Source organism: Thermobia domestica, chromosome 16 (genome assembly GCF_964235325.1).
Source record: "Thermobia domestica chromosome 16, izTheDome1.hap1.1, whole genome shotgun sequence".
NCBI classification, from domain to species: Eukaryota; Metazoa; Arthropoda; class Insecta; order Zygentoma; family Lepismatidae; genus Thermobia; species Thermobia domestica.
Window position 1 is genome coordinate 16,077,853 of NC_137469.1, and position 27,087 is coordinate 16,104,939.

The window sequence follows — 27,087 nt, forward strand, 5'->3', positions numbered from 1 at the left end:
TTTGTGTTTGTATAATAGGTATGATAGTCAATTATCTACACGACACTATAATTGGGCATTAAGCCTGTTGTGTTGTCCTTATGAAATAAATAAATAAATAAATTTTATTTAGCCGTGACTGATCATTATAAAAATATCTGATTTAATATTTTTAATTAAAAAAAGTCATTTACCTACATAATCTGAATTCCTTGAATTTTGTTAATTTGTCGTTCCGGCGCCCGTGGCAATCGCCCCGGTCGACCCGCTCACGCGACGGCCCTGGTACACACTCATAAACGTCAGTAGAGTAGTGCCTCATTTCATATCAGTCTTTGCAAAAATAGTAGAGTGTAATTGAACGCAAAACAAGGAATAAATCAATTATGACTGCTACACATATTGCGAAGTAAAAACGGGGATTTGGCCGTATCGTTGACACTAACCGTTCTGGAATGAGCTGCATTGAGAACCTGGGCTTCGGTCAGTAACTTTGTATTTAACATCTTGATTACGAAGAAAAAGAAGTAATATGCATAAAGAGGAGGAAGAAAAAGAAAGGGAAGTAGCGAGAAGACCTGTATCAGCTGTGTTTTTATCCAATGGGATTACCGTATCATTGAAAGAAAACTAAATCGGTGGAGTTAACATATTTTAGTGTTATATCACTTATAAAAACACAATAATAATGGGGAACTGGTGGTCTCGATATGTTTCGGATCCCCAGGGCATGCCAGATTTATACAAAGGACCTACGTTTGATCCTATGTATGGCTTCCCAAATGGCAGAAAGCCGAGAGGTAAATTATGCACATCATTATACTTTTATACTTTGGAATTGTATATGAATTGTTTGCAAATAAGTCTTTGTTAAATGAAGTGAGTTGGAATAATATGTGCAATTTTACTATACGGATCCATGTTATAAATAATAGTAGTAGTAGGAACGGGTTAGAAAGCCCCGCAGGGATTTGTTGGGTTTGATCTCGACATTAAATGGGCAGATTAAGGACTTCCCCAAATTTTTCCGCACATTTTACAATCTGTGGATCCGTATAGTAAAACTGCACCTAATAATATAGGGCTATATATATTTGTTAATGCTAATTTATGTGTGTGACTAATATTGCAAACCTGGGTTCTATTCCAGTTACTTTTTTTCAAAACAGGAATAGGTGAATAATCAAAATATATGACAATCTTGCCTCTGGTTTTCGTAATAATGTTGAAAAAACGTAATCAAATTGTATGCTTTTAAGCACGTAAAGGTCTTAAGGAAGCCATGATGAACTAAATTTAGGGGCCTAGAGAGATGGTTCAGTTCTAGAGCGTTCACCTCTGGTACATGAGGTCCCTGGTTTCATCCTAGGTCGCGCCAAGTAGACTTGATGGTAGTCAAACCATGTCCGTGTTTTTTTTTTTTTTTCGGGATCCTCCCGTATTCTCCTACTTTCTTCATTCCAATATTTCAATCATTTCGCATCAACACAGTCTTTAATCTGCAGTGGGCGCGATGGATCAGTGGTAGAGCATTGATCTCTGGTACGTGGGGTTCCTGGTTCCATCGTGGCTTGCTTTGGGCTAATCTTTAGCAGAACGGATCTAGCAATTGCTTCTAAAAAATGTTACAATCGGTAATTTCTGTTCACGTTATGTTAGGTTAGTTTGTTACATTATGTGCACTTGTGAACCCCTTCTGCTAAACATAACCCGGACTTTGTGTTAGACGAACACCGTGTCCGTGGGTTTTCTTGGTGTTCTCCCGTTTCCTCCCACTTTATTAATTCCTTCATTTCTCATCATCACCGTCTCCTTTAGCCTAGCCAGCATTATCGTGGGACGTAAAACAGAGATTTCATTTCATGAACTAAATTTGTATGTCAGTGCAGTGTGTTAAGTCGTGGTCCATAATGTAAAGAATCTAAGGCATTTATTCCGAAGTTGGCCGTCCGATACTTTTCATAAAAGCTATTAAAATTCATAATTTTTCAATTCCTACCTTCTTAACTGACTTTAGGGTTCCTTTCGTTACATCATGAGGTAGGGGAGATGTTAGGTTAGGTTTCGTTTGCATATACAACAGAGGTACCCTTGGACGTCCGAACAAAGTTTACTATTTAATTCACACAGTATTGCCAAGCGAGCGTTAGCGAGTGAAGGTGGGTTAGAATCCCGCAGGGCACGTTGTTTTCAGTCCTTTAATGTGTTTTTTTTTTCACTTACCTTAGTACTTCGGTTCGTACTGAAAACAATAACTTTCTCCACGTTTCTTCGCTGTCACCTCCTTTCCACACCCGCAATTTGTTCTTAGGTTCATTAAGTCATGCTCTTCACATACTCTTAGGAATCTTGCTCCTTATTGCTTCAGGAAATTTAACAAGAGTTAGTTCACATCCTGTGCATCGTTTCGGTATATTTGCCGCCATGTTGATAATATAAATGCTCGTTAGTTTCCCACAATGCAACTATTCTGTTACCTTGCGCCAAGTAGTTCCCTCCGCTCGCCGAATAGTCCCATGTTTGTAACTGATTATATATAACAAATAAAGATATTTTTCGAGATTCTCATATATTATCAAGCTCACAAACGATCAAATTATCCATATCTTCCCTGTAAATTTTAAGAAATTTGCTGGAAACGGACGCCCAACTTTGGAACTTAACCCGAATCTAATAATATAAGGAACACAGTGTTTCCACTATCCTTGCGCACGTAGCAGCACTCTTCGGAAGTACCTCCATGCTACTGCGCGGACCTGGCAGCTACTTCCAGCCCTAATTCGGTTAGATACCGTTTGTGCTTTTCAGTGGACAACAAGCATAGGCTTCTTTCTTGGCTCGTTTTTACATTATATGTCCGCACGAAATGTGTCATATAACGGTTAAGTTATCCTAAAGTGAAGCTATTATGAATGCAACTGCCTCGTCATAATAGACAATTTATAAGACAATTGTAGTCCATTCCCTGAAGAAAAGACGTAGTTCATTAATTCAAATATGGATACTTAAACCGGAATTGTACCCAATGCGTAAACTTTACAATACACGCTCCAGCTGCTCATCGATAAACAGGACCGTCTTAAAGGGGTACAGTAGAGTAAGATAGGGAAAAGTCCATTACTACTAAGTTTTAAAATTAAGAGAGTGTGATTTCTCGTTTCTGAGTGAGTACATACCAGCTGGAGCGGGTATTGTAAACTTAACCCCTTTTTCCATTTTACGTAAAATATAGCATAGTTCAATACAAGAGTGCAGTTCGAGAATATACAAGCAACTAGATGGAAATGTTACGGATGCAGTACAAACTCCGCGAAACCCACTGTGCTAATTTTACTTTTAAGTAATCCATTCAGTTATTGGAATAACGTGAAACACATATTTCGTTGATTGTGTCTGTAAAATATTTCGTGTACGGTTTCAGTCACTTGTGCAGCTTTGTTCACCAGGTTAAGTCACACTCATTGTAGAACGAATCACTTTATAAACACATTCTACACTTTGGTGCAGGGGTTCTAGGACGTCGATAGTGTCTTCGTTGCTATCCTAGTTTATGGATCGGTAAGAGTGCACTTTATGCCGAACAGTCATTGGAACCGATTCCTCGGAACAGTTCAGAGTCAATCCCCCCCCAAAAAAAATCCCGTGAATCGAAGCAATCGTAACCTAACTTCACACCAGCAAATTAAGACATATCATGACAATGATAATAGATTACGATTGCTAACCAAATGATGTACCACACTCACCAAGAATTTACTCTTCAATTGCTACGTACAAGGGCAGTATTCTTGAGAACTGACGCTAAAATCTTCCGAGAAATCAATTCAGGTGAAACGTTGACTATCAATTTTGAGAGCTATATGGGGGGCTACCGCCCCACAAACCCCCCGCTCAAGTACCATAAAAACATCCAAATCAACAATAAATAATCAAACTTCTACTATAAAGTTAACGTAAGAAGGGAAAAAAATAACGAAGGATACCTGTAATTAGCATGTTGAAATTGTAATATTTATTTAACTCGTAGAATAAGAATGGCAAACGGTATTTATTACATTTAATATTTTTATAATGTAGAAATAATATTTACTGTGTATCATTTGGTTAGTTAGTTTGCAGCACAATATACCTTTCATACCTAGGTTATAGTAAATATTATGATGTATGTTAGTAGGATAAGTATGTTAGTACGATGTACTAACTACGTTAGTACGTAGTTAGTATGATAATTACAATATGGCGGATAGTGTGTTGGACAGTATTAATGGGTCCCATATTTCAGGTAATTTTACAGTTAATACTAAATGTAGTAAATGTAAAAGAGTATTGAAAAACGGCATAAAGTGTGAAAGATGCAAGGAGTTCTTTCATTTTGGCAAGTGCAGTGCAGTTGACAAAAATTCCAATATTTTAAGCTGGTCTTGCATGTCGTGTAGTAGCTGCGAAAAAACAAATGACAATCAAGTTAGTGAGGTAGCAATTTCAGCTGAGTTTGTTTCAAATCTTCTTGAGGAACTACATTCATTACGTAAAGTTGTCGAACTCTTAGCGCAAGATATCCAGCAACTGCAACGCCAAGATCAATTTCAACAATTGGGTCAGGAATCGTTTAGTACAAGGCAAAATAGAAAGACCTGGAGCGACATCGTAAGGAGTACGGCCGAAGTCCCAAATGCTACTAGTGAATCTAATAACAGCGCGAGGATACCATCTTTTTCCAGTTGGAAAGCACAATATAGTAGAAATACTAGCCCTCCGAAAATCATTTGTAGCCCTATCCACAATGCAAGTGCAAGAGCAAATTGCCAATGGAGTGTCAAAGCTGCACAAAGACACGACACTGTGTGCAACTCAAATACTAAGGGTAAACTACTAGGTAATAAAGTGTCAGGTCTACAATGCGATTATAATATTGAAACAAAAAACAGATTCAGTGAGTTAAGTGACCAGTGTGATAGTGTAAAGCAAGTTAGCCTAGGAAATAGGACTATTCAAGTGCGACGTGTAGATCGTTTAAACCAGCAGGATCGACCAAGATTTCAGTCACAGGATTCAAGAAGTAAGTCATGTTTTGGTGTTGAAAATGGAAACTCAATTTCAGTAAATCGGGTAAAAAAAGTGCAAGGGAAGGTGTTCATTGTGTTAGATAGTCACGGTCGTGGTCTTGCTTCCAGATTAATGCAGGAGTGTGATGATATGAACGTAGTAGGTATTGTTAAGCCTGGTGCAAAACTAAATAACGTTGTAAATTCATGTGTGGACCAGAAATCATTCTCAGATACTGATACTGTTGTACTTATAGGAGGCACTAATGATGTGTCAAAAAATGAGTCTGAAGATGCTGTCCGTGTTTTGAAGACTACACTCAGCACTCTTACTCATACAAATGTAATAGTAGTTAATCTGCCACACCGGCATGATCTATCGAAGAGTTCTTGTGTTAACTCAGAAGTACATAAAACAAATAGCATCATTAGTAAAGTTTGTAGTCGATTTAAAAATGTACAGGTATTAGATGTAAGTAGTCTTCCACGAGAATTTCATACCCATCATGGTTTACATTTGAATAATCTAGGAAAGCGTCATGTATGTGAAAATTTAAGTAATATGATTAAGGCTCAGAACAGGAACAGGGATCCCATTCCTCTTACTTTCCCCCGTACAGGTCTTAGCAATGATAATACAGTATCGTTAGCAGCCGGACAAAATAACGTAAAAAATATAATTTTTTTAGCACACCAGATGAAAAATCCGAACCCAAGATAGGTAATACAATAAGTATTTTTCATCAGAATGTACAAGGGATCCAGAATAAACTCGAATACTTTGATGTACTTTTAGCTGATGATTTGAAAGAATGTAAGGTTATTTGTCTTGGTGAACATTGGCTAAATGATACACTTATTAAGGAGGTCAATTTTGAAAACTTTAATCTTATCACTAAATTCTCTCGTGTTTCACACGAACGTGGAGGTGTATGCATCTTTGTTCACAACAGTTTAAAAGCTTCTGAAATAGATATTACAAAATTTACCTGTGAATTTGACTTTGAAGCTGTAGCTGTTAAATTACCAAGTGTTAACATTTGTATTATATGCATTTATAGGTCGCCATCCGGCATATTTACTGTTTTCTTAAAGAAACTCGAAAGTCTTTTGCACTTCATACGAAAAGACTTTGAAAAAATGATCATCTGTGGTGATATTAATGTAAATTGGATAGTCCAAGCAAAAAAGAAATCCGATCTACGAGATCTGCTGAATGTGTACAATCTCCAAGCGCTAGTGGATGTACCGACACGTCATAATAAAAGTGCGCTAGATCAGTTCATCATTAGTAAAAACCAATTTGCCTATAACCTTGAAGTATTTGATCCCGGTTTCTCTGATCATGATGCGATTATTTTAAAAATCACTTTAAACAATACCACTGTTCTTAAGTCTAAAGTATACACAGTTACAAAGAGAATTTTCTCCAGTCATAATATGGAATATCTAAATTTCTTGCTTTCTCACGAGTCTTGGAATGGCATGTATAATACGTCTGACACTCAATGTAAGTTTAAATAATTCTTTGAAACTTTCTTAGATTACTTCAATATGGCGTTTCCAAAAGTTACTCGTAAAATCCGGACGTCGTCCACTAAATCGTGGTTAACTACAGGCATTAAAATTTCTAAAAGTAACCTATTTAGATATAACAGATTACTCAAAATAAATACATCACTTCCTCACAGGTTTCGAAATTATATTTTTAAGTACAGGAAAATATACAGAAGAGTAATTAAAACAGCTAAATTACTATCAAATAGCTCCACAATACTTAATTCTACTAATAAAGCTAAAACTATGTGGAAAACCTTAAATGGTGGAACAAACAACAAAAAGAGCGACTTTGAGTATGTTAAAATTGGGGACGAAATTATTAAAGAACCTAAGCGGATTGCAGATGTCTTCAATGATTATTTTCTAGATAGTGTACCATTACCTGACCCCATACAAGCGAGTTATGACGACTCGATGAAATTTCCAATGCATTCACATACGATTTTTTTAACTCCAGCAACAGTAGAGGAGTTATGGAAAATATTGAGTAGGATGTCTAATTCGGGATCTTCAGGTTTTGATGAGGTTCCAGTGACTGTTATTAAATTTTGTTTTCCTTTCATTGTAAATCATCTCTGTTATTTAGTAAACCTATCTCTTGAGAAAGGATATTTTCCATCAGTGTTAAAAGTGGCAAAAGTAATTCCTCTCCATAAAAAGGGGAGTATGCATGATGTAAGAAACTATCGCCCAGTCTCCATTCTTTCCACGTTTTCAAAAATTTTTGAATATGTGATGAAGTCACGACTCTGCAATTTTTTGAAGTCATATAACTTACTATCACCATCACAACATGGCTTCCAAAATAAGAAAAGTATTGAAACAGCCTTGTTTGATTTGATTACATGTCCAATATAGCTCTTGAATTAAAAAACAGTAAATATGTTGTTGGTCTATTCATCGATTTATCCAAAGCTTTAGATACAATTGATCATGCTATTCTTTTAAGCAAGTTGTATGCTTATGGTATTAGAGGAGTAGCTCACAACTGGTTTCTCTCTTATTTATCCAGTAGGCAACAAGCGGTACAAATATCAAAATTAGCTGCAGATGGGTTTCAAACAACTTGTTCATCTTTATCAGCTGTAATTAGAGGTGTTCCTCAAGGTTCCATTTTGGGTCCTATTCTCTTCCTGATATATATAAATGACTTATTAGAATTTATGCATCCAGCAAAATGTATTCTATATGCTGATGACATCAGTATGATAATATCAGGAAAATCAATAGAAGAAGTTGAGAGGAAATCTGACATTTTTACGGACAAATTAGTAAAATGGTTAACAGCGAATAGGTTAATTATAAATCATGATAAGTCGATTCTCTTACATTTTCATTTCCCAGGAAAACCGCGTATATCACCTAGAATAAAAATATCTTCTAACTTACTCCAATATTCTTGCATAACAAAGCTTTTAGGTGTAATCATAAGTGATGATCTTTCATGGTCTGCTCATATCTCCACTTTAAACAAGAAACTAAGTAGCGTGTGTTTTGCCTTATACAAACTTCAAGGTACTGTATCGAGAGAAGCACTTCTTAGCTTTTACTACGCCAAGTTTAATTCATTAACTTCGGCACAATACACTGGGGATCTGCTGAAAATAGTTTAAGCACTTTCCGATTGCAAAAGAAAGCGATTAGAATAATTTTTGGGTTACCCACAAAATCGACATGTAAAAAGGTTTTCAGAGAAGCAAAAATTTTAACACTCCCCAGCTTATACATCTATAAATCTATTCTTTTTACTGTGAAAAACAAGCATCTTTTTATCTTTAACAAAAATGTTCATAGCCATAATACAAGACAAGGTAGTGACATATTTGTGATGCATCAAAAATATGCTAATATAAGCAAAACCGTGTACATGAATTGTGTCAGATTGTATAATAAACTTCCTCTGTACTTGAAAAATATGACCAATGTTTCCATTCTTGGTAAGACTTTATATAATCTACTCACTGAAAAGTGCTATTATACAATTAAAGAATATTTAAATGACTCATTAACTGAAGAGTTGGTAACAGATACTTACCCGTGAGTACATGCCTGGTGTGGTACAAACAGTTACCTAATTAGATGTAAATTGTCATGTTTTCATACTTAGTGTATCCTATTTATGTGGTTTTATATTTTAGAAAGATGCATGATGTATACCTCTGGTACTTGACAATATTGTTTTTTTTTTTTTTTTTTTTCTGACAACTGTAATGCTTACATGAGAATTTCTCATGCTTTGTAAGCTAATGAAACAGGCAAATAAATGAATGAATGAATGAATGAATATGAGATGCGCATCTACAGCTTGAAGTAGAATTGAATCCGGGTTTCTCGCGTTGAACTTGCATACACTAACCATATAGCCAGACGGGAGCACTGATATGTAGGAGAGTGGATAAAAAATAATGCATCCGTAATATAAAAATAAATGTGTTAATGAACAAATAGCAGTAAAAGGTATTACAGATCATAGCCTAAACTCTCCTTTACAGAAAACTACTGTTCAACGTAATCTCCATGATTTTGAACACATCTATCCATCGGCAAACTCAGACATCAAAATCATTTCCGAAAAATTCAAGGGTTCTCTTCTTGATCTATGGTTTTAAACTGTCGTAACTTCATCCAGCTCACTGCTTCTGTGATTTTGTGACATCCCAAGTCAGCAATTATTCCTTGGACATTCAATGCGTCTGCAACATTCTGAATTGTAATGCGCCTGTCTCGTGGCATTCTCGATTTGCGTCTGTGACTGACGATGTTGGCTGGCCGCTTCTCAGTTTATCTGCCATTTCTGCTTCTCTGTTTCCAAACTTCTTTACCCAACGCCGCACATTGCTGATGTACATTACAGTGTCCCCATAAACAGTTTTCAAGGGATTATCAATTTTCTTAGGAGTAAACAACCTCTTCTTTGCCAGAAATTCCACGACGACTCTTTTAGCTTCAAATCCATGGTTCTAATCAGTCAATCTTAAAAAGAAAAGACTGCATCAGTAGAGTAAAAATTACCTTTATAATTTCATCCATAGATAGTTCAGTAACTGAGTAGAAACAAAATTATAGCGAGGGAAGCATTGCTTTTCGATCTGCATACTCTTGTAGTATTTATAAGATACAAATTAATACGCAAGTAATAATTTGTATCTTATAAATACTCAAGTATTAAGTAGTTATTGTATTATAAATGCGTATGTTATGATCTATAATAGTTATTACTTCAAAATACTTACCGGTATATAAGTTGGCCACTTTTCAATGGAACCACTATTCGGCAACATAGGTTTTAGTATATCAGACGAAAACAACCTGGCTGATTTTACCGTCTTCGGCCATGGAAATTGAGTATACTGGTATCCTAAGTTTGGCTCCGAGTGTGGCGATATTTAAAAAATCGAGATTGAAGTATTGTATGCGGGAGAAATATAGTATGCAAGTATGCAGGCTGTCCACGAGAGAGAAATATACTGAAAACATTGCTGGTACCATAGCGCAGCCTGGTTTCCTCGTTATAACGCTACTGGTGCTAAGAGCTGAGGCTACTTCTAATTGGTCGCCAACGTAATTCTTGCATCATTTGATCCTATATGCCCCACACTGTTGTTGGTGGCTCAATGAAAGTGGACGCGGCGGTGTTTTTCGCCTCTATTGGCTGAAGGGGAAAGGGGCTCAAAATTTCTTGGACTCAGGAGGGAGGTCGTAAATTTTTCGTGGCCTCAGGGACGTGAGGTACATAAATGTGAGCCTGATTAGGGCACGCTGCGCAGAGAGGAATCGGTTGGGATCGGGGATCTCAATGAAACAGCAATGGAAGACAACATAAGTGGAGTTTCATTAAGCAGCAATATGCATATTTTGTCCATGTCTTGTAGCTTTCAGCACTGAAATACCAATTGTGAACTTTTGTAGTTAAATCTATCTTCTAATGATGGACCATTCATGATAAAGTTCGAGGTAAATTAGAAAATTTATTATAATTTGTTTTAGTACATCCAAATACACAGAAATCAGGACCACTGGCAGATAAAAATGGGAATACTATGTAACGCACTATTCTTAAGTTCTATGAATTGTGTTTAAGTGGAATAACAATGTTCTTTTGGCATTGAGTAAACACTTTGTGACTTGTATTCCGTTTTCCACTGGCTTCTGCTACACTTTAGTTTGCTATAACACTGATAAACTTCTCACATTATAAATCAAATTTATCATGACACTTTCACATTCTCCTTCTTAAAAAGTTTCTTTTTTTCAGCATTCCGAGCGTGGGGTCTGGTGAAGTACAGCAAGCTATTATTACTATTATTGGCTTTTAATACATTAATACACTTAGAAAACGCAAACGTTTAAACTTCGTTTAAATGACTTATTTACCCAATATTGAACAAATATTTGCCTCATAAGCGAAAAATTAAATTTTCTAATAGTACCGAGTGCGCTTTCGCAAACTCTAGCTAACGCAAATGACAATCTTTGCAATGGAATTTACCATCTTCGGAAATTTCAGTGTAAAAGTTCCTGAATATAGTTATGCATTCTTCCGTACAGAGGACAATAATATATAATTAACTGAAGTGGAAAATCAGTCCGTCTCAACGAACATCGAAAGAAGTTAGGCGCCAGACATCGGATGTCCAGTCATCATGGCAACCTGTTGCCCGCTATTTTTTCAGCCTTGATCTTAATACTCTAAATCAGTACGCAAAATATTTCTGTATAAGGATAACTTGTATACAGGGCTTCCAGTTATCCTATTTGGGAAATGTGTATATTTGTCCTATATTTTAATCTTGTCCTTTATTTCCTCTATTTGTCAGTGATTGAATTATTACAAGTACAAGCCAAGGACAGTTCCAGTGTTGATTTAAATTGCTACATATTAGCAATATATTAAATGTGTCTTAGCATTTTTCTTTTTTTTCCTGAGAGATAGTCTCTAATCCTCACTTTTTTTTTTTTAATTTGCTTTTTCCTATCCTCCCATGTCCGTTCTTTTTTTCTTTCTTTGTTTCCTTTGTGCTTATTCTTCGCCAATGAAGCTTAGCTGAGGAGGAACCTTGCCATGCTCCAGTTTCTTATAACGCAAGCTGTGTTAACATATTCTTTCAGCAGTGTGTGCTGCAGTATTGGCTAGGCATGGAAGTGTGTTGGCATTGACCAACATATCCGAACGCCTTCCAATATTGCTGTACATAATATAACATAATATGCAGGTTCCCACGCGTCCTGGAAAATCTGGAAATAACAATATGTCGTGGAAACACTCTGGAAAAGTCATGGAAAGCAGAAAAATAGTGAAAATCCAGGAAATGTCCTGGAAATTATTTATGAACTGGAAATGTCCTGGGGTGTTGTATTACAGTTGCTAAAAGTGTATATATAATTTCCAGAGCTAGAAGTTTAGAAAATAAAAGGTTATACTCTTATTCTGTATTAATCAAAATTTTGTTTCCTTTTGCCCATTGGGGTGAAGGGTGGCCTTTTTCTTACAATTGTATTTTTTTTTTTCTGTGCTTCATAGCAGAATATTCTATTGTATAAACACAAACTGTCCTATATTTTTTCAATGTCGTACTGGGAAGCCAGCGTATACAATCTCATTTTGAAGTAGCATTTTACGACAATGTTGGCGATTTAAGTTCGTAAGTTTCTGTTTGAGAAAGATGGAAAGGACAGGGTATTGGTTATGAGTATCCTTTATGATTTTCATTCTAGCTTTGGAACTACTTTGCCTCAATTGAAACTAAAAGACCAAAGCAGATCACTAGAGACCGGGTGTTAGGCAAAATGCCTATTCTTTAATATTAAAGATATGGCGAAAAATAACGTTTTAAAGTTTATAAGGGGGATTATAGTTTCAATTTAAGTCTATTTTAATTTTCCTATTTTGCCTATTCTATGCATTTTCTTCAAAATAAGACTTTATTGGGAGAAATATATAATTTAGTATTTTAAGAAAGAATTCTCCCTCTTCCGAATAAGACTCCTATAAGTGCTGTTTGTAGTGATAAATGCCGTAAAACTTTGGATTGCTATGTGCACTGATAAAGTGCTGTAAAATTTTGAACTGTTGTGGGTACTGATAAAGTTATAAAATTTGGACTGTTATGTGTAATGGTAAAGTGCTGTATAGACTGTATTTACCAAATATACATGGAATACATGTCAAGCTTCGTTTTTATATATACAGTAAAATAAGACATTAACAAACAGGTGTGTTTCTATATTCTTTGAACATTATCTATGATTTAAATTTGTTTTTTAATTGTATATCTTCATTACTTCGAGGTACATTTTAGTGCCTATTTTACTGCCTAATTTTTAAATTTAAGTGTCTATTTGCCTGCCTATTTTTCCAGGTTTTTAATGCCTAAACTTCCGGTCTCTACAGATCACTATGTTTTCTTAAGTTATTTACTTTGGTCAGACTTTAGTTTTAATTAAGGCATATTACCATGTATGGTTATTTAAATCTTTTTTTTCTTCAGTCATGCTTGTATCCCAAGAGGAAATGGAGTCTGCAAAGATCCCACTGGAGAGCAGGGACTACTGTGCTCATCATTATTTAAAATACAATGCATGTCGAGCAGATGTATGGCCTTGGGCTTATAAATGCCACCATGAAAAACACGAATATCTTCACTGTTTATACGAAGAGTAAGTATCTGTATATTAAAATTCTACGTTTATATGTTTGTGGCCACCTCTTATGACAGTGATGTCTCGGAAACCACAACCTCTAGAAAGATGTCGTTTTCACTGATCGATTGAAAATTTTGTACAAATTGTTCATATTTTAAAAGATGATCGTTATTTTTTATTACATCTTTTAGGGACACACTGGAAGTATTGAAATTTTAAAAAGTAAAGCATTATATCCTACGAGTTATATATTCCAGCGCTACACATTTGTATACGGGGTTAGTATATCTCCCCAGCGTTTGTTTCATGGCCAAATGATAATGAACGATAGCCATTTATCCAGTCTAAGATGAATTTGTTGTTTCGAGTGCTTTGCCCAATGGATACCATATATACCACTGGCATTATAATTAATTGTGTGGGTGTAATGTATTTGCTTATTACATACTGCATGCAAGAAGAAAGAAAACACTGAATATACATGAATTAGAAACTCCAACCGCAAGTAGGCTCAAATTTTGGAAACGGTGCTAGATAAGGAAAAAATCATTTTTAAAAAATCATCCCTTCATGATATCCCTTGCTGATTTTTATCAAAACTTCCTTCACTTGTATCTGTAAAGGGACATGTACGTATGTTGTGAGGAATGACAAGGAGATTCATGCTCATATGTGAATGATCCGCTGTGTAGAGAGCGCAGGTTCAGCTAGTATACAATACTTTGATTGAGGACTTGTGAGAAAAGGAGGATGATTTTTCTTTTTTCTTTTTTTTTTTTTTTACCAGGAAAAAGTGAAAACATAGTCAGAACACTAAAAAAGTACACTTTCGTAAAATTCTTCACAGATAAGTGACGTAGGCAGATGAGGCTGACTCTGCTCAAACTTCCCCTCTCCTACTTGCACATTGACATCGGAAGTGAATTCTCTTTGCTTGCAGTATATTCCATTTGTGATCCCTGATATTACTCCGTTTTTTTATAGTTCGGTAGTAAATCATGATCATAGATATATCGCGTTTTGTTGTCCAGTTTTTCATGTGCATACAGGTTGGTGACAAACCGGAAAATATTATTAAATTAGTAAAGTTTGCTAAGAGTAAGGGAATTTCGATTTGCTAAGAATAAGATTTTTAAGATTTAAAAATGAGAATTTTAAGACTGTTTCAGGTGTAGTTAAGTACTTGTTTTTTATTTGACAGCTTCAGACTTACAAAGTACATTCGTGGAGTACTTGATCCAATTTGTTTTGCATATGCCCACGTTCATGTCCAGTTACATCTAAACAAAATAAAAGCAATTTTCTGTTCCGAACGTTATAGTAGTGTATTATTGAATTCTGGATATATAAAGGCCCATAAATATGCTAATTACCGGTATGGACCGCTAAAATTAGTACAGTATACATTGGGCCGCGGAGAACTTCGCATGTGAATCAATTTTACATGAATCCCGAGGGAACACTTCACGAATGTATTTTGTTAGAAATTTGTCCATGTTTCCCATTAACGATGTGTAACAAACTTATGTTCTGTAGCTGTACATATTGTCTTTTGCTTTCTTTTTGTACAGTAGAATATCATATTGGTGAATTGTCCTTAAAATGCAGTTGAATCAATGATGGTAGGTTCATTTTCGTTGTACACATAATTTCAATCTTTTTTTCTTTCTTTCTTTCTTTTTAGTTCGTTTAGTTTAGATTTTGTCGGAGTTTCGTTGATTGTGAGTTTATTGTCTCTTGCAGGAGCAAGGCTATATGAGACGGGACCTACTGTTTAACGAGAAACCCGAACCACATGATCTTCCGCCGGCAATCGAAGCCGGTCTCCCACGCCAAAGGTGCGTTCCGAATTTCGTGCCCTGCATCAAGTGAAGATAACTTATCACACAAATGAAAGGATTTTGTAGTACGGTTTCTCATATTTGAGCTTTGTGTTTCCATGGTAATTTATTTTAATTCGCAAAGAGATTTATTTCGGAAATGCTTTTGAGTCTATGAACGCAGCCAGTGGCGTATTTAAGGGAGGCTTCCGGGCTTAAGACCCCTCTGAAATTTTATTTAATAGATTAAAGTAAATGAAATCTCTTGCAGAATTTTCACATTTCCATGAATAAAGTTAGCAAAGCCCTCCCCGAAACAAAATCGTAAATACGCCACTGAACACAGCTAATGAGTTTAAGAAATTGCACATCAGTGTATGCATTGGGTCAATATTCACTGGATAACAAGAGTAGTTTCGATAGACTGTTGATCCTTTAATAAAACTGTCGTTGTCAAATGGGGATGTGTGTGTGTATCCTTTGAATATAATGAAATATATCCCCTTTAAACAATGACCGATTCAAATATGAAATACGTCTACAGATATCAAATACTTTCTCCTTTGCACGTATAATGCAATATTTATTAATTGGTATATATTTGTAGGTACGTATTTGATAATTCTCCATGAGTAGTTGTACATTTGTAATGGTTTATTAATAATGTTGGGTCTCGTAAGTTTAAAAAATAAATCATTATGTTTTATAAGACGATTATTTCAACATCTATAATCTTCCTACGAAACAGGATATTATACGCCAGGTGTGTTTTTTCATTTTACTTTAATCTTACAACGTATTGTACAGAATGAAAATTTTAACATATTAAAAAATATCGTTTTTGCTTTTCTAAAAACTACTTTGACATTAAAAGTAATGTAGCAGTTTGCGAAGAATATTTATAGTATGAGTTCAAATACATTTTCTCTCTCACACACACGCACACATCATTCTTTGTACCAAAGTTTAGCTTTTTCAATCCAATGCTACGGGGCCACAGTCATTCAGTGGTAGAGGGGGTTCTCCCACTTTATTCGTTCCACCATTTCTTTCATTTCGACCCTGCTCCCGCCAAGTGAACTTTGTGGTGGACAAACACCGTGTGCGTGGGTTTTCTCGGGGTTCTCCCGTTTCCTCCCACTTTCTTCATTCCACCATTTCATTCATTACTCATTATCACCGTCTCCTTTAGCCTAACCGGCATAACCGTGGGACGTAAAGCTCAAAATTTCATTTCATTTTTTTTTCTTTCATTTCGCATCATCACCGTCTCCTTTAGCCTAGCTGGCATAACCGTGGGACGTAAAACTTAAAGATTTCATTTTATTTTTTCAATCCCAGTGCGTTGTGTTCAAAATTTTATAAAACTACATTCTTTCAGTCAAAACGCATAAGAAACATTTTGTAACCGGAATACAGTTTTCGAGAAAGGGGAGGGGGGTACGAAAACTGTTCTGGAGTTGGAGAGCATGCAATGCATGGGAACACCCCTGCTGGCACTTTTCTCCCAAAGTAGGCAACAAAGACTTCTATTTCCTTATTTGGTGATTCGTAGTGAAATGAAAGAGAAGAAAAAAAAGACTGTTAGGATTTTTGATTCAAATTATCGTAAAATAATATTCATTTGTTTTCAGTGCACTGTGAAAGTAACGAAGTTTTGTGATACATAGTTCATGTTCGACGAACTTTAAAGTTCGTTACTAAATTCTGTGTGTCTGTTATTTGAGATTTTTTTTTTTTTTTTTTCAATTTTGAGCCCTCCATTTGATAGAGCATCATAAACCATCTGAAAAAGTGATGAAATTTTTCGCGTCACTCGTACCGTTCCCGAGATATTGTCCAAAAAATGGCCAATTTCCGGAGATTTAAGGAGCCATATCTTGGAAACCATAAGTTATAGAGAGATGATATTGGTGTTGATCAGTATCTAAGAGGATGGTAAGTATTTGGTACCAGATAATAACCGGTGGCCACTGCCCAACTGGCCACTGGTTTGGCCAATGGCTACCAGTTAATATCGGTACCAAAATGTTTACCATCCTCTTAGATATTGATTAACACCAATATCGTCACTTTATGACGTACCATTCTTGAAATATTTACCAAAAAATAATTCCGATTTCTGGTGATTTAAGAAGCCATATCTCAGGAACCGTAAGTCTTAGAGAGATTAGATTGGTCGTGATCAATACCTAAGAGGATGGTGAATATTTTGGTATCAAATAGCAACCGGTGGCCACTGGCCAACTGGCCACTGTTCCCCAGATATTGGCCAAAAAAGTTCGAATTTCGGGAGATTTAAGGAGCCATATCTTGGGAACCGTAAGTCATAGAGAGATGATATTTTGCGAGAAAGAGAAGAAGGTGCGGATAAAAAGATTTACTTTTACATGTAGGAACAATGACAGTTATCCTTCCCGCTCCGTCTCCATTCTTTTTAAGTTCGTTCTGGCAATGCTCTTTGAGAACTCTTAACTGGTTTAATATTGACATCTTCATATTTTTATTTTACTTTAGAAAACAAAATCGTAAATGGATTCTCCGTCATGTTTGCATGTTGTTGTTCTACATATTGGTTTTCTTCAGAATACTTCGATTTTGGAACTAGGAGAGCAAATAGGTTTTTTCGTACTGATGGTTCATTATTGCGTATTTCATTCAACGAAGAAAACTGATCCAAGGAGTCGATTGTGTTTCAGATGTTTTGCTTGTTTGAAATATTTTTGAATATTGATGCTAGTTACTTACAGAAGTTCAGTGGCATAGTCGGTAGAACGTTCTCTTCTATCTTCAAAGTTTCTGCATTCAAACCAATAGTAGGTTTTAGTCAAATAAATACAGAGTGGGCGGTATTTCTCAGGGTTCTTCCGTTTCCTCCCCCGTTCGCATTCCTTTCGTTCTTACATCATTAACTCGGTAGTTACCATCTCGCTTGTGAGACGTTAAGCTAATGATTTAATGTGAAGTATAAATGTCAAGCAACGAGCTTTCATTTATCAATAACCGTAAGGAATTGTGAAAGCACGCATTTGCATTGGTTGACTTTCATTCACCGGTATGGACACGATTTTATTTTCTCTCAGAAAGAAGCTATTCTTTGCCCATTTTCTAGCGTAGCAATTTAGCTCATTTTCGCGATGATATTCGTTGCTGGAAAGTACGGAGTAGCGCAAAAGTAGACATACAGTCCGGTACTGATCAGTCATGACATTTTATATCATTTACTTATATTGTTATCCATACATGTATTGATTTAGTTTCTTCGTTATCTGTTCTTAATTTATTTTCACTTATACCTTAAGCTCGGAACAAACCAAAGCAAATAAATCCATTATGTTAATAAATTGTCATACTTGATAGATGCTGCTCTGTATACCTACTTTTTGGCCACCCTGTAGAATCTTGTAATTACTTGAATGTACGAAGCTAATAGTTAACACAAAATAATAAAAATAAAAACAATATTATGAGAAATTTCAAATTAGTAAACAGCAGCCTGAGAATGAGTTCGTTCACTTTATTATCGTGTTTGTAAGTGCACGTTGATTTTCATTGTTTGTTTTAGTTCAGCATTTTCACTTCTTAGAAACTTCTACTTGATTTGATTTAATTTTCAGTTTAGAGTTTCTGTCAGCAGTGAGTCTATATGAGACGTGGATCTACAGCTTAACGTGGGATCCGAACCACATGAGCTCCCACTGGGAATTGACCCTCGATCTCCCACACCTTGTGCCAGCTGCTTAGCTACAAGGGAGCTCTATCTTAAGAACGTAAGACTACTTAAACGCCTAGACTAAACACACGAACTGGCTGTGTATCGAAAAACAAATAGCAAATGCAAATTGATTTGATTGCGGTGGGTCAAGATTACTTACGTCAGTAGAGAAGTGGGGCAGAGGGGTGCATAGTAATAGCTTTCTCATAAATTTCTTAAGCATTTTTTAACATCACTGCTGGTTTGGTATGATTGCTGGAGGTGCAGAGCCAGAATCAAAAGTAAAGAATTGTTGTGGGTGTGGTTTGTATGTTCGTGTGCAGATAACAAGCATGGCAGTTTTCAGGTACTCGAAAACCACGTTCGGTTCTTCCTAGTTGCTAGATAATTCCTTATCATGGGTCCAGAAGTACGAGGTGTCAAATTTTCTGTTCCTTGCAACATTTAACGGAGCGTCTTTTCGCTGAGTAACGTGGAAAATCAAATGCAGGTAGCTGCGTCCATCTCAACATCAGAAACAGTTAATGCCTTTGTTAAACAAACAAACAAACAAAAAAAAAAACATCGGTACCTTGTGAATTGCAATGTAATCCTGCGTGTTCGTCTTTCGTATAGAACTAAGGTTTCTGCTTATGGTGTGTACTCAAATGTAGAATTCTACGATGCAAGTATCAAACTAATTTGTCGGGGTTTCTCAATAACAGATAGCATTAGCAAAGCAAAGTTACTACGGTGCATACAAAATATTCACACTTATATTCCCAGACAGTGAGATTATCGAGAAAATGCAGCTTGAATGTGGCAAAATAGCATACATTTTAGTTTATGGGCTATCGCCGCACTTGGGAAGTAAATTAGTTCAGTTGTTGAAGGAGTGTGATTACTGTGCTGTGGGTTTTGATGAATTTCTTAATAAAGTGTCTCAAAAGAAACAGATAGACATCAATATGCGATTCTGAAGCACCGTGAAAGGGGCAAGTGAGCATGAGTTACTTGACAGTGTCGGTTTTAAGGCATTGTACAGCCTCTGATCTCTTACCGTTTTCAAGGATTGTTCCTACAGCTACGGCAGTATGTCATTACTTTCATCAGATACATTATGAAAGTACAATATGACTACGACTTACAAATTTTAGAAAATGAAAGGAGGTCACTTCTAACAATTAATTAAATTCTTCCTTTCATTTTACAGTTGCATATTTTTAACATTAGGTACAGATGTCAATATTTAATCCTGATACCATAATATCTTGTTCCACAAATATTATGTACTCACTTCGTCCCTACTTCAATTCATTAATGGCGCCACGGTGGCTCAATGGTAGAGCGTTTCCTCTGGTGCAGGGAGTCCCGGGTTCAAACCCTGCTCCCGCCAAGTGAACTTCGTGGTGGACAAACACCGTGTGCGTGGGTTTCCTCGGGGTTCTCCCGTTTCCTCCCACTTTCTTCAGTCCACCATTTTGCTTCATTTCTAATCATTACCGTATCCTTTAGCCTAGCCGGCATAATCGTGAGACGTAAAACTCAAAGGTTTCATTTCATTTCATTTCTAATTCATTAATCACTTTCTTTCTGTTCTCTTCTTACCACTGTGCTTCTCCACTTTCTTATAACATTTCGAGCCTTGAGTGCACGAATGTTATATGTTCAGTTGTCTAAATTTTTCAGGAGGCTGTTTCGAAGTTTCAAAATATTGGCAAAAATCAGGATCGTGACTGAAATAGTTGAACAGTGGGGTTAAGTTAAACATGTTATTGGCTTTTTGATGCATACTAACATATCAAGTTATCATAGCAGGTATCATGCTATCGAAATAGCTCACAAAGTCAATATTGAGAAAAATGACATATGGCATTTGTGCTCTCAAGACTCGATCTATTTTTTCCCTATCTAGTCCTTATACACATTACCAGTCTATTTCGCGTTCTGTTTCTCTGACATAATTGTAAACCGCGTTGTTCTCAGCCTTTAATCAAACATCGTCATTATGTTTAATTTTGTTTTCTTTCAACTTTTTCTCTGGCTCTTCTTTCATTCATATCACAATATTTACACCTAATTCTGTACACTACCCCTTCCTTAGTGGTATCTCACTTTCTTTTCTCCTCCTTCACTTCGTTAAGTCAAATATTCACTTATCTCCTTTTCTGTATGCTCTTACTATTCCTATTTTAACAGCTTCTTAAAGATTTTTTATGTGATAAGATACATATTAATTAATCATAAAAAAGTAATCACTGAAGCATCCAGATAACAATTTGACGCTTACGTTTCAATGACCAGTTGTTGTCTTCATCAGTACGTTCCTCAGAAAATCACGCTGCATGTAGAATTTTATAGGATGTTTTAACACAACACCGACAACACTTGGGAGGTGATTCCTGACACTAAGATAAGACAAAAAGTATAGACCAACCTGGGTACACAAATGCTTCGTTTCGGAGTTATGGGCTGCCGAAAACATGAAAAAATGAATTTAAAGGTCTATAGCTCCAAAACTATGGGACCTACCATAGTCGATTCAAAACTTCACTTAGAAACTAGTATGTGTTCTATCCAAATACCATGTATCGGAATCCTGCGGTCCTTACGCAGCAATTTTTATAGAGGAAATTGGTAAGTACTTCAAATTATACACCCATAGCCAAATTCCCTCTAGAAAAGTCGTTGCGTGAGTACCTTAGAATTCTGAAACATGTATTTTTGGATAGCTCACATATTAGTTCCTAAGTGAAGTCTTGATCCGACTACGGTAAATTCCATAGTTTTGGAGCTATGGACGTTTAAAATTCATTTTTTCGTGTTTTCGGCAGCTTATAACTCCGAAAGGAAGCATTTGTGCACCCAGGTTGGTCTAAACTTTGTGTCTTATCTTAGTGTCAGGAACCACCTCCCAAACCTTGTCGGTGTTGTTTTAAAACACACTGTATATTCTGATCAGTTCCCTTTATTATAGAAATAATGTTAATGGAATTACCTATATCTGTAAATTATCTATACAATGCTACCTTGTTAATAGCACTTCACTTGATATGAAGAACCGGTATGGATATACTGTAATCAATTCACTTCGAGGTCTCTGTTTGGGTGAACATTTATTTGTAACCACTCCGTGTAATCTGGTCGCTGTTCGTGGTTCATGGTCCTACCAATAAGTATTCTCCTGAGACTGGAACTTACCTGGACTGGACGATGAAGGACCTCTCCAAGAAGAGATTACAAACTGTTTCCAAATCGCTCGTCGGTCTCAATAATGAGATGAGCATTAGGCGCCAAGAGGTTCGGATGTCTCGTCTCGAAAACCTCACGGACGATCAGACGGTCATCCAGACCATAGCGCACACAAATATCACTCATACAAACAACGAAAACACACTGGATTAAATAACACTATACTTATTTATTAGAACATAGAACACTATTATATAAAAATAAATTACGAAGAGAAATTAACACAACACGACACAGAATATGTGTAATAATTTTCATCACTGAAATCCCAATTGCCTTTTTAAGGCAATGTAGCCCTTTATATATGTATGAGATTATAATTCAGATTTCACTACAAATGCCTCTCACACCATTGACGCACTTGGGGGATTAGCACTGGGGAGAAGTTGTCTGGATAGTCCCACGATGAATCCAGTTGCGGCGCCGAACAATCCTGAAGCGTAAAGGTGATTCTTCAGCAAAATAAAAAAAAGAAGTAGAATGCTAATGTTGGAGGGCGCGTGTATAACTTTTTAAACGCACGAGGTTCGTGAACCTGGGACTTCACTAGTTGGGGCTAGCCGTAAGAAAACGTCCTTCGCCGGCTAATAGCTTGTGCCCCTTAACACAAATTAATACTTGATTCCCAACGCAACGTGCGTGGTGGTTGCGTACAATATCGGAGTCAAATTCCCTGAGCACCAAAGCTCAAGGTACGGGCTGCAGTGGTCGATTAAAGAGGGTTGGCAGTTCATTTCAAAAATCACTCAGTTAAAGCACCTATATGTACATGCAAGCAGAATACGGAAAATAATTTGCGTTAATTTTAGTCAACTGCCTATAATGCACTAGACACGGCGATAACTCTGGCGTGAGAAAGTACAGATAACGAGCTACAATACAACGCAATTGGTGCCACTTTGGTCACTGGAACATCTGGTCAGCCCGTATTTCTCTAATCTATTGCAATGTTTCATAAGAGATTAAAGAAAACACTTAATTCAGTTCCCAATAACTATAAAATATAAATTGTGCATATAATAAGTCAGGGAGAAACACTGAAATGGTTTGTCACTAACTGAAATGTTCTCACCAAAAGCAATGTTTTAAATATATATATGAAAAAACAATGAGAGACTTCTTTATCCAATTGTGTGGGAAGGAAGCAATTCCCACCGAAGAAAGAAGTTATATGCGTCGCAGAATAAAGTATAAATCGAAAAATAGTCACTGTCTTTACGAAATATACAGTGTGTCCACAAAAAATCCTTATATAACCTGGTAGCGGCTATAGTACCATCGAACTAATGGTGATTACTGCTTAAACCTGTGTTGTTTCTCCACTTTATTTGCGTTCAAAATTTGTTGTCGATGCACGCCCGTAGCCAGCCCAAAAATGTAGGGGAGGCCCGGTAGAATTTAGGAGGGGGTTCCGATCCACTCATATTATAGTTCATTTGTAAGCCTACCGTGAAAATTTTAGGGGGCTGGCCCCCCCATGCCTTCCCTCCGTGGATACGAGCTTGTGTCGATGTAGTAAAAATAGAACGGGCATCTGGTGCAAGGGGTTCCAAGTTCAATCCTAGACCAGGTGAGGACTGTTTGACTGTTTTCTCGGGATTCTCCAGTTTCCTCCCACATTCTTACTTCACTGATTCTTTCATTATCATTCACCATCCGGCAGGACTTGGAAATAAAGACAATGAAGATTAGAATTTAGAACAATTTTCTGTATTGGAATGGGTGAATGATTGAATCGGGCAGCACTTTTCGTTTACACTAATTCTGTCTGATCCAAGAGATGAATGTTGAAATCGTGCTAAAAGAAATGAAATCTTTTAAGTTTTACGTCCCACGATTATGCCGGTTAGGCTAAAGGAGACGGTGATGATGAGAGATGAGTGAAATGGTGGAATGAAGAAAATGGGAGGAAACGGGAGTACCCCGAGAAAACCCACGAGCACGGTGTTTGTCCACCACAAAGTTCACTTGGCGGGAGCAGGGTTTGAACCCGGGACCCCAAGCACCAGAGGTGAACGCTCTACCACTGAGCCATCGCGCCCCCCCGTGCTAAAAGACAAATTGAATCAGTAATAATCAGAGAATTATCTTTTTTGACATTTCGTTTCGTTCATTACTGAGAGAATACGTGTATAAATGATGGAAAGCATTTTATTGAGACATCTCTCAAAGATGAGTGAAAGAAAATAATTTAAAGAAAATATCACAAGCCATCTCTTGATTATTATGTCAATTTGATTATTGAGCAAATTTTCAATGTTTGCCTCTTGAACTTGACTGAGTTATTGTAAAGTATGCGGCCAACAAGGCATTAATCTGGAGTCCCAATTTCATCTCCCCATGAATTTGACCGAACTTGAGTGCAAGCAATAGCTTCCGATGCGTAAAACACGCCTGTGAATGAACCAGAGTGATCAGATTCACCGTTCCTGCGATATCGCTTTCCAAAGGTGTGAGATGACACGAGATGACGCCATTATTGAGGCGCAGCTGCGAGATCGCCTCTTCATGCTCCGAGGGTATTTGTATAAAGTGTGAAGCTAACACGTTATAGTGGTCACAGACGTAACTCCGTATCGTATTAAACCCGTTGATCAAGCTCGTTGTTTCTATCTTGGCGTTCAGATTGATTTCAGCAACTTCGACGTTGCGGAGCTCATTCTGATTAAGGCAAAAATAAAGTCGAGATATCGCAGTTGAACCGAGCACTACATATTTGTGCTGACAGACAAGGCGAAGGCAGGTAGAGCGGCAATCATTGCCTACTACTGTGTGTGCGTAAGAATTATTGGGAACACAATATGATTAATGTTATTAGTTTATTTCAAAAAATGTTCCTTGTGCATATCTAATTTTAGATGTAAGATTTGTTTTTTGTACCTTAAGAGAGAAAAATCCTTTCTCATTGCTGTAGCAGCCTTCCCTGCTGGTCAAATAGCCGCGTCTTTGGTGAAAGGAGTCTCGGGTTCGATTTCTGGTCGGAGAGCCTTGAAATTTGAACGCATTACAAGGTTCGGATTGTATTTTAAACTGTAGGTCCACGTCTTACATAGCCTTAGTGCTGAAAATAGTCGCTACATTCAAACCAGCCAATCAGATTACTGCTATAGCTTACGCCTTCGCTGCGTGTGATTGTGTTGAACACATTGGATAAGAAACAAGGTAGGGTTTCAGGGATAAGAGGCACTACAACATAGTGGTAGAGCCAGGGTGGGGGCAAACCTGAAAAAGTCAGGGAAGTTCGAAGAATGAGATTTTATAAACATTTAAAAGAACATTGTGACGTCATTTCAGGTATGGTTGAGTGCCTGTTTTATTTTTTTTTAATTATCAGTTTTCAAACATGTGTGTTTTCTACTAACGATGTGTACCTAGGTAATAAACTTATATTCTAAAGCTGCACCCATTATTTTTTGCTTTCGCTTGTGCAGTGGAATACATATTGCTGAATCATCCACAAAATGCAGTTGGATCAACGATCCCATGGTAAATTTATTTTTAATGCACGCACAATCCCACCCTTTTTTCGTTTTTGTTCTCACTAGTTTAGATTTTTATCGGAATTCCCTGTTCTTCATTAAGTAAGATAGCTAATCATTGTCATGAAAGGATTTTCGAATACGGTTACTCGTACTTTTAGCATCTGTGTTTCCGTTGTAATATATGTTAATACACAAAGAGGTTTATTTTGAAAATGATTATGAGTTTACGAAAACTGCTGGTAAAGTTACTCATCATAGCATTGCATCAGTATTCACTGGATAGCTCGACTAATTTCATCGGACTCAGATCTTTAAGTATGGGATATGTTGCTTATAATGCAATATTCATTAATCGTTATACATTGATAGCTACACATTTAATCTTTTTCCCACCAATATTATGAACATATTACTGAGCTCCTGCTTAGTTTATGTATATGCACTGCACGAAATTTCAGGTGTGATCCTTACATTTACCTGCACAGACTTAATTTATGCAAATGCTTATCACCAACTTAAAATATTTGGTCACCAGGTCGCCTTTGGAACATTTTAGTTTGTTGATAGGCATTTGCACAAATTAGATTCGTGGAAGAATTAACACACAATCATAGTCAACGTCTTGCGAATAAAATCAGAAAAATAAACACACTGCTGAACAAGACTGCACTTATTTAATATAAAAACACATTTACACGTGACGTTTCGATCTTCTAGCCAAGATCCTCATCAGAGTGTACGTCTGATGAGGATCTTGGCTAGAAGATCGAAACGTCACGTGTAAATGTGTTTTTATATTAAATAAGTGCAGTCTTGTTCGGCAGTGTGTTTATTTTTCTTTTTTTTGTGGAAGAATTAATATATATATATATATATATATATATATATATATATATATATATATATATATATATAAAACCTGTATGCTTATCTGTATGATTCCCCCCACTTAATAAATGTCTGGCATGCCACTGCCCTATATAGTAATCGTCTATAATCACTAATTTATTTCGATCTAGTTTGGTACAATCCGCGGCAAAAAACCTGCAACATGAACATGTAAGTTTATTGTGAAATGACGAAATGTTTTGCCCCAAAATAAGTGTGCGCGGGAGGAGGCCGAGGTTTATCCTGGCGTGATTAGTTCCACTTAGACGTAATGTTCATTCCCTATGCTGTTAGGCGTATTTCACAATAAACTTACATCCTCATGTTGCAGGTTTTATGCCACGGATTGTAAAGTATACATTTAGTTAGTAGTAATAGTGGTTATAGGTGTTTATCAATTGTTGTTTCTTTATTTTGTAGCTATGTTCTTCGAATGAAAGAGTTCGAACGGGAGCGCAGGCTTCTACAACGAAAGAAGCGAATAGAAGCAAGACAGTGCAGAGAGGGATAAGATAACGATATATGGAGAATGAAATCCATCCGTGTAGAACTTTTATAAGGCTCCAGATCGTTGTGACAAAAGTGTGTACATATGCAGTTGAGTGAGTAGCTACACATTACCACAGTGTGTGGCGACATCTAATTGTTAAGTAGGTATTTAAACATAAAATAGTTCTGTTACAGTGTAGCTATGAAAAATTGTGAATAAATATTGTACATTTTGA

The 27,087-nt window shown here is 36.5% G+C and overlaps 1 protein-coding gene across 1 annotated transcript; it reads left to right on the forward strand.

Annotated features, from left to right (window-relative positions):
- Positions 1–506: 506 nt before the first annotated feature.
- ND-B18 (NADH dehydrogenase (ubiquinone) B18 subunit) lies at positions 507–27,087 on the forward strand. The gene is made up of 3 exons (XM_081742141.1): positions 507–779; positions 13,073–13,241; positions 26,783–27,087. Exons 1-3 carry the CDS (start codon positions 668–670, stop codon positions 26,871–26,873), a joined length of 372 nt encoding a protein of 123 aa, XP_081598267.1. The 5' UTR covers positions 507–667; the 3' UTR covers positions 26,874–27,087.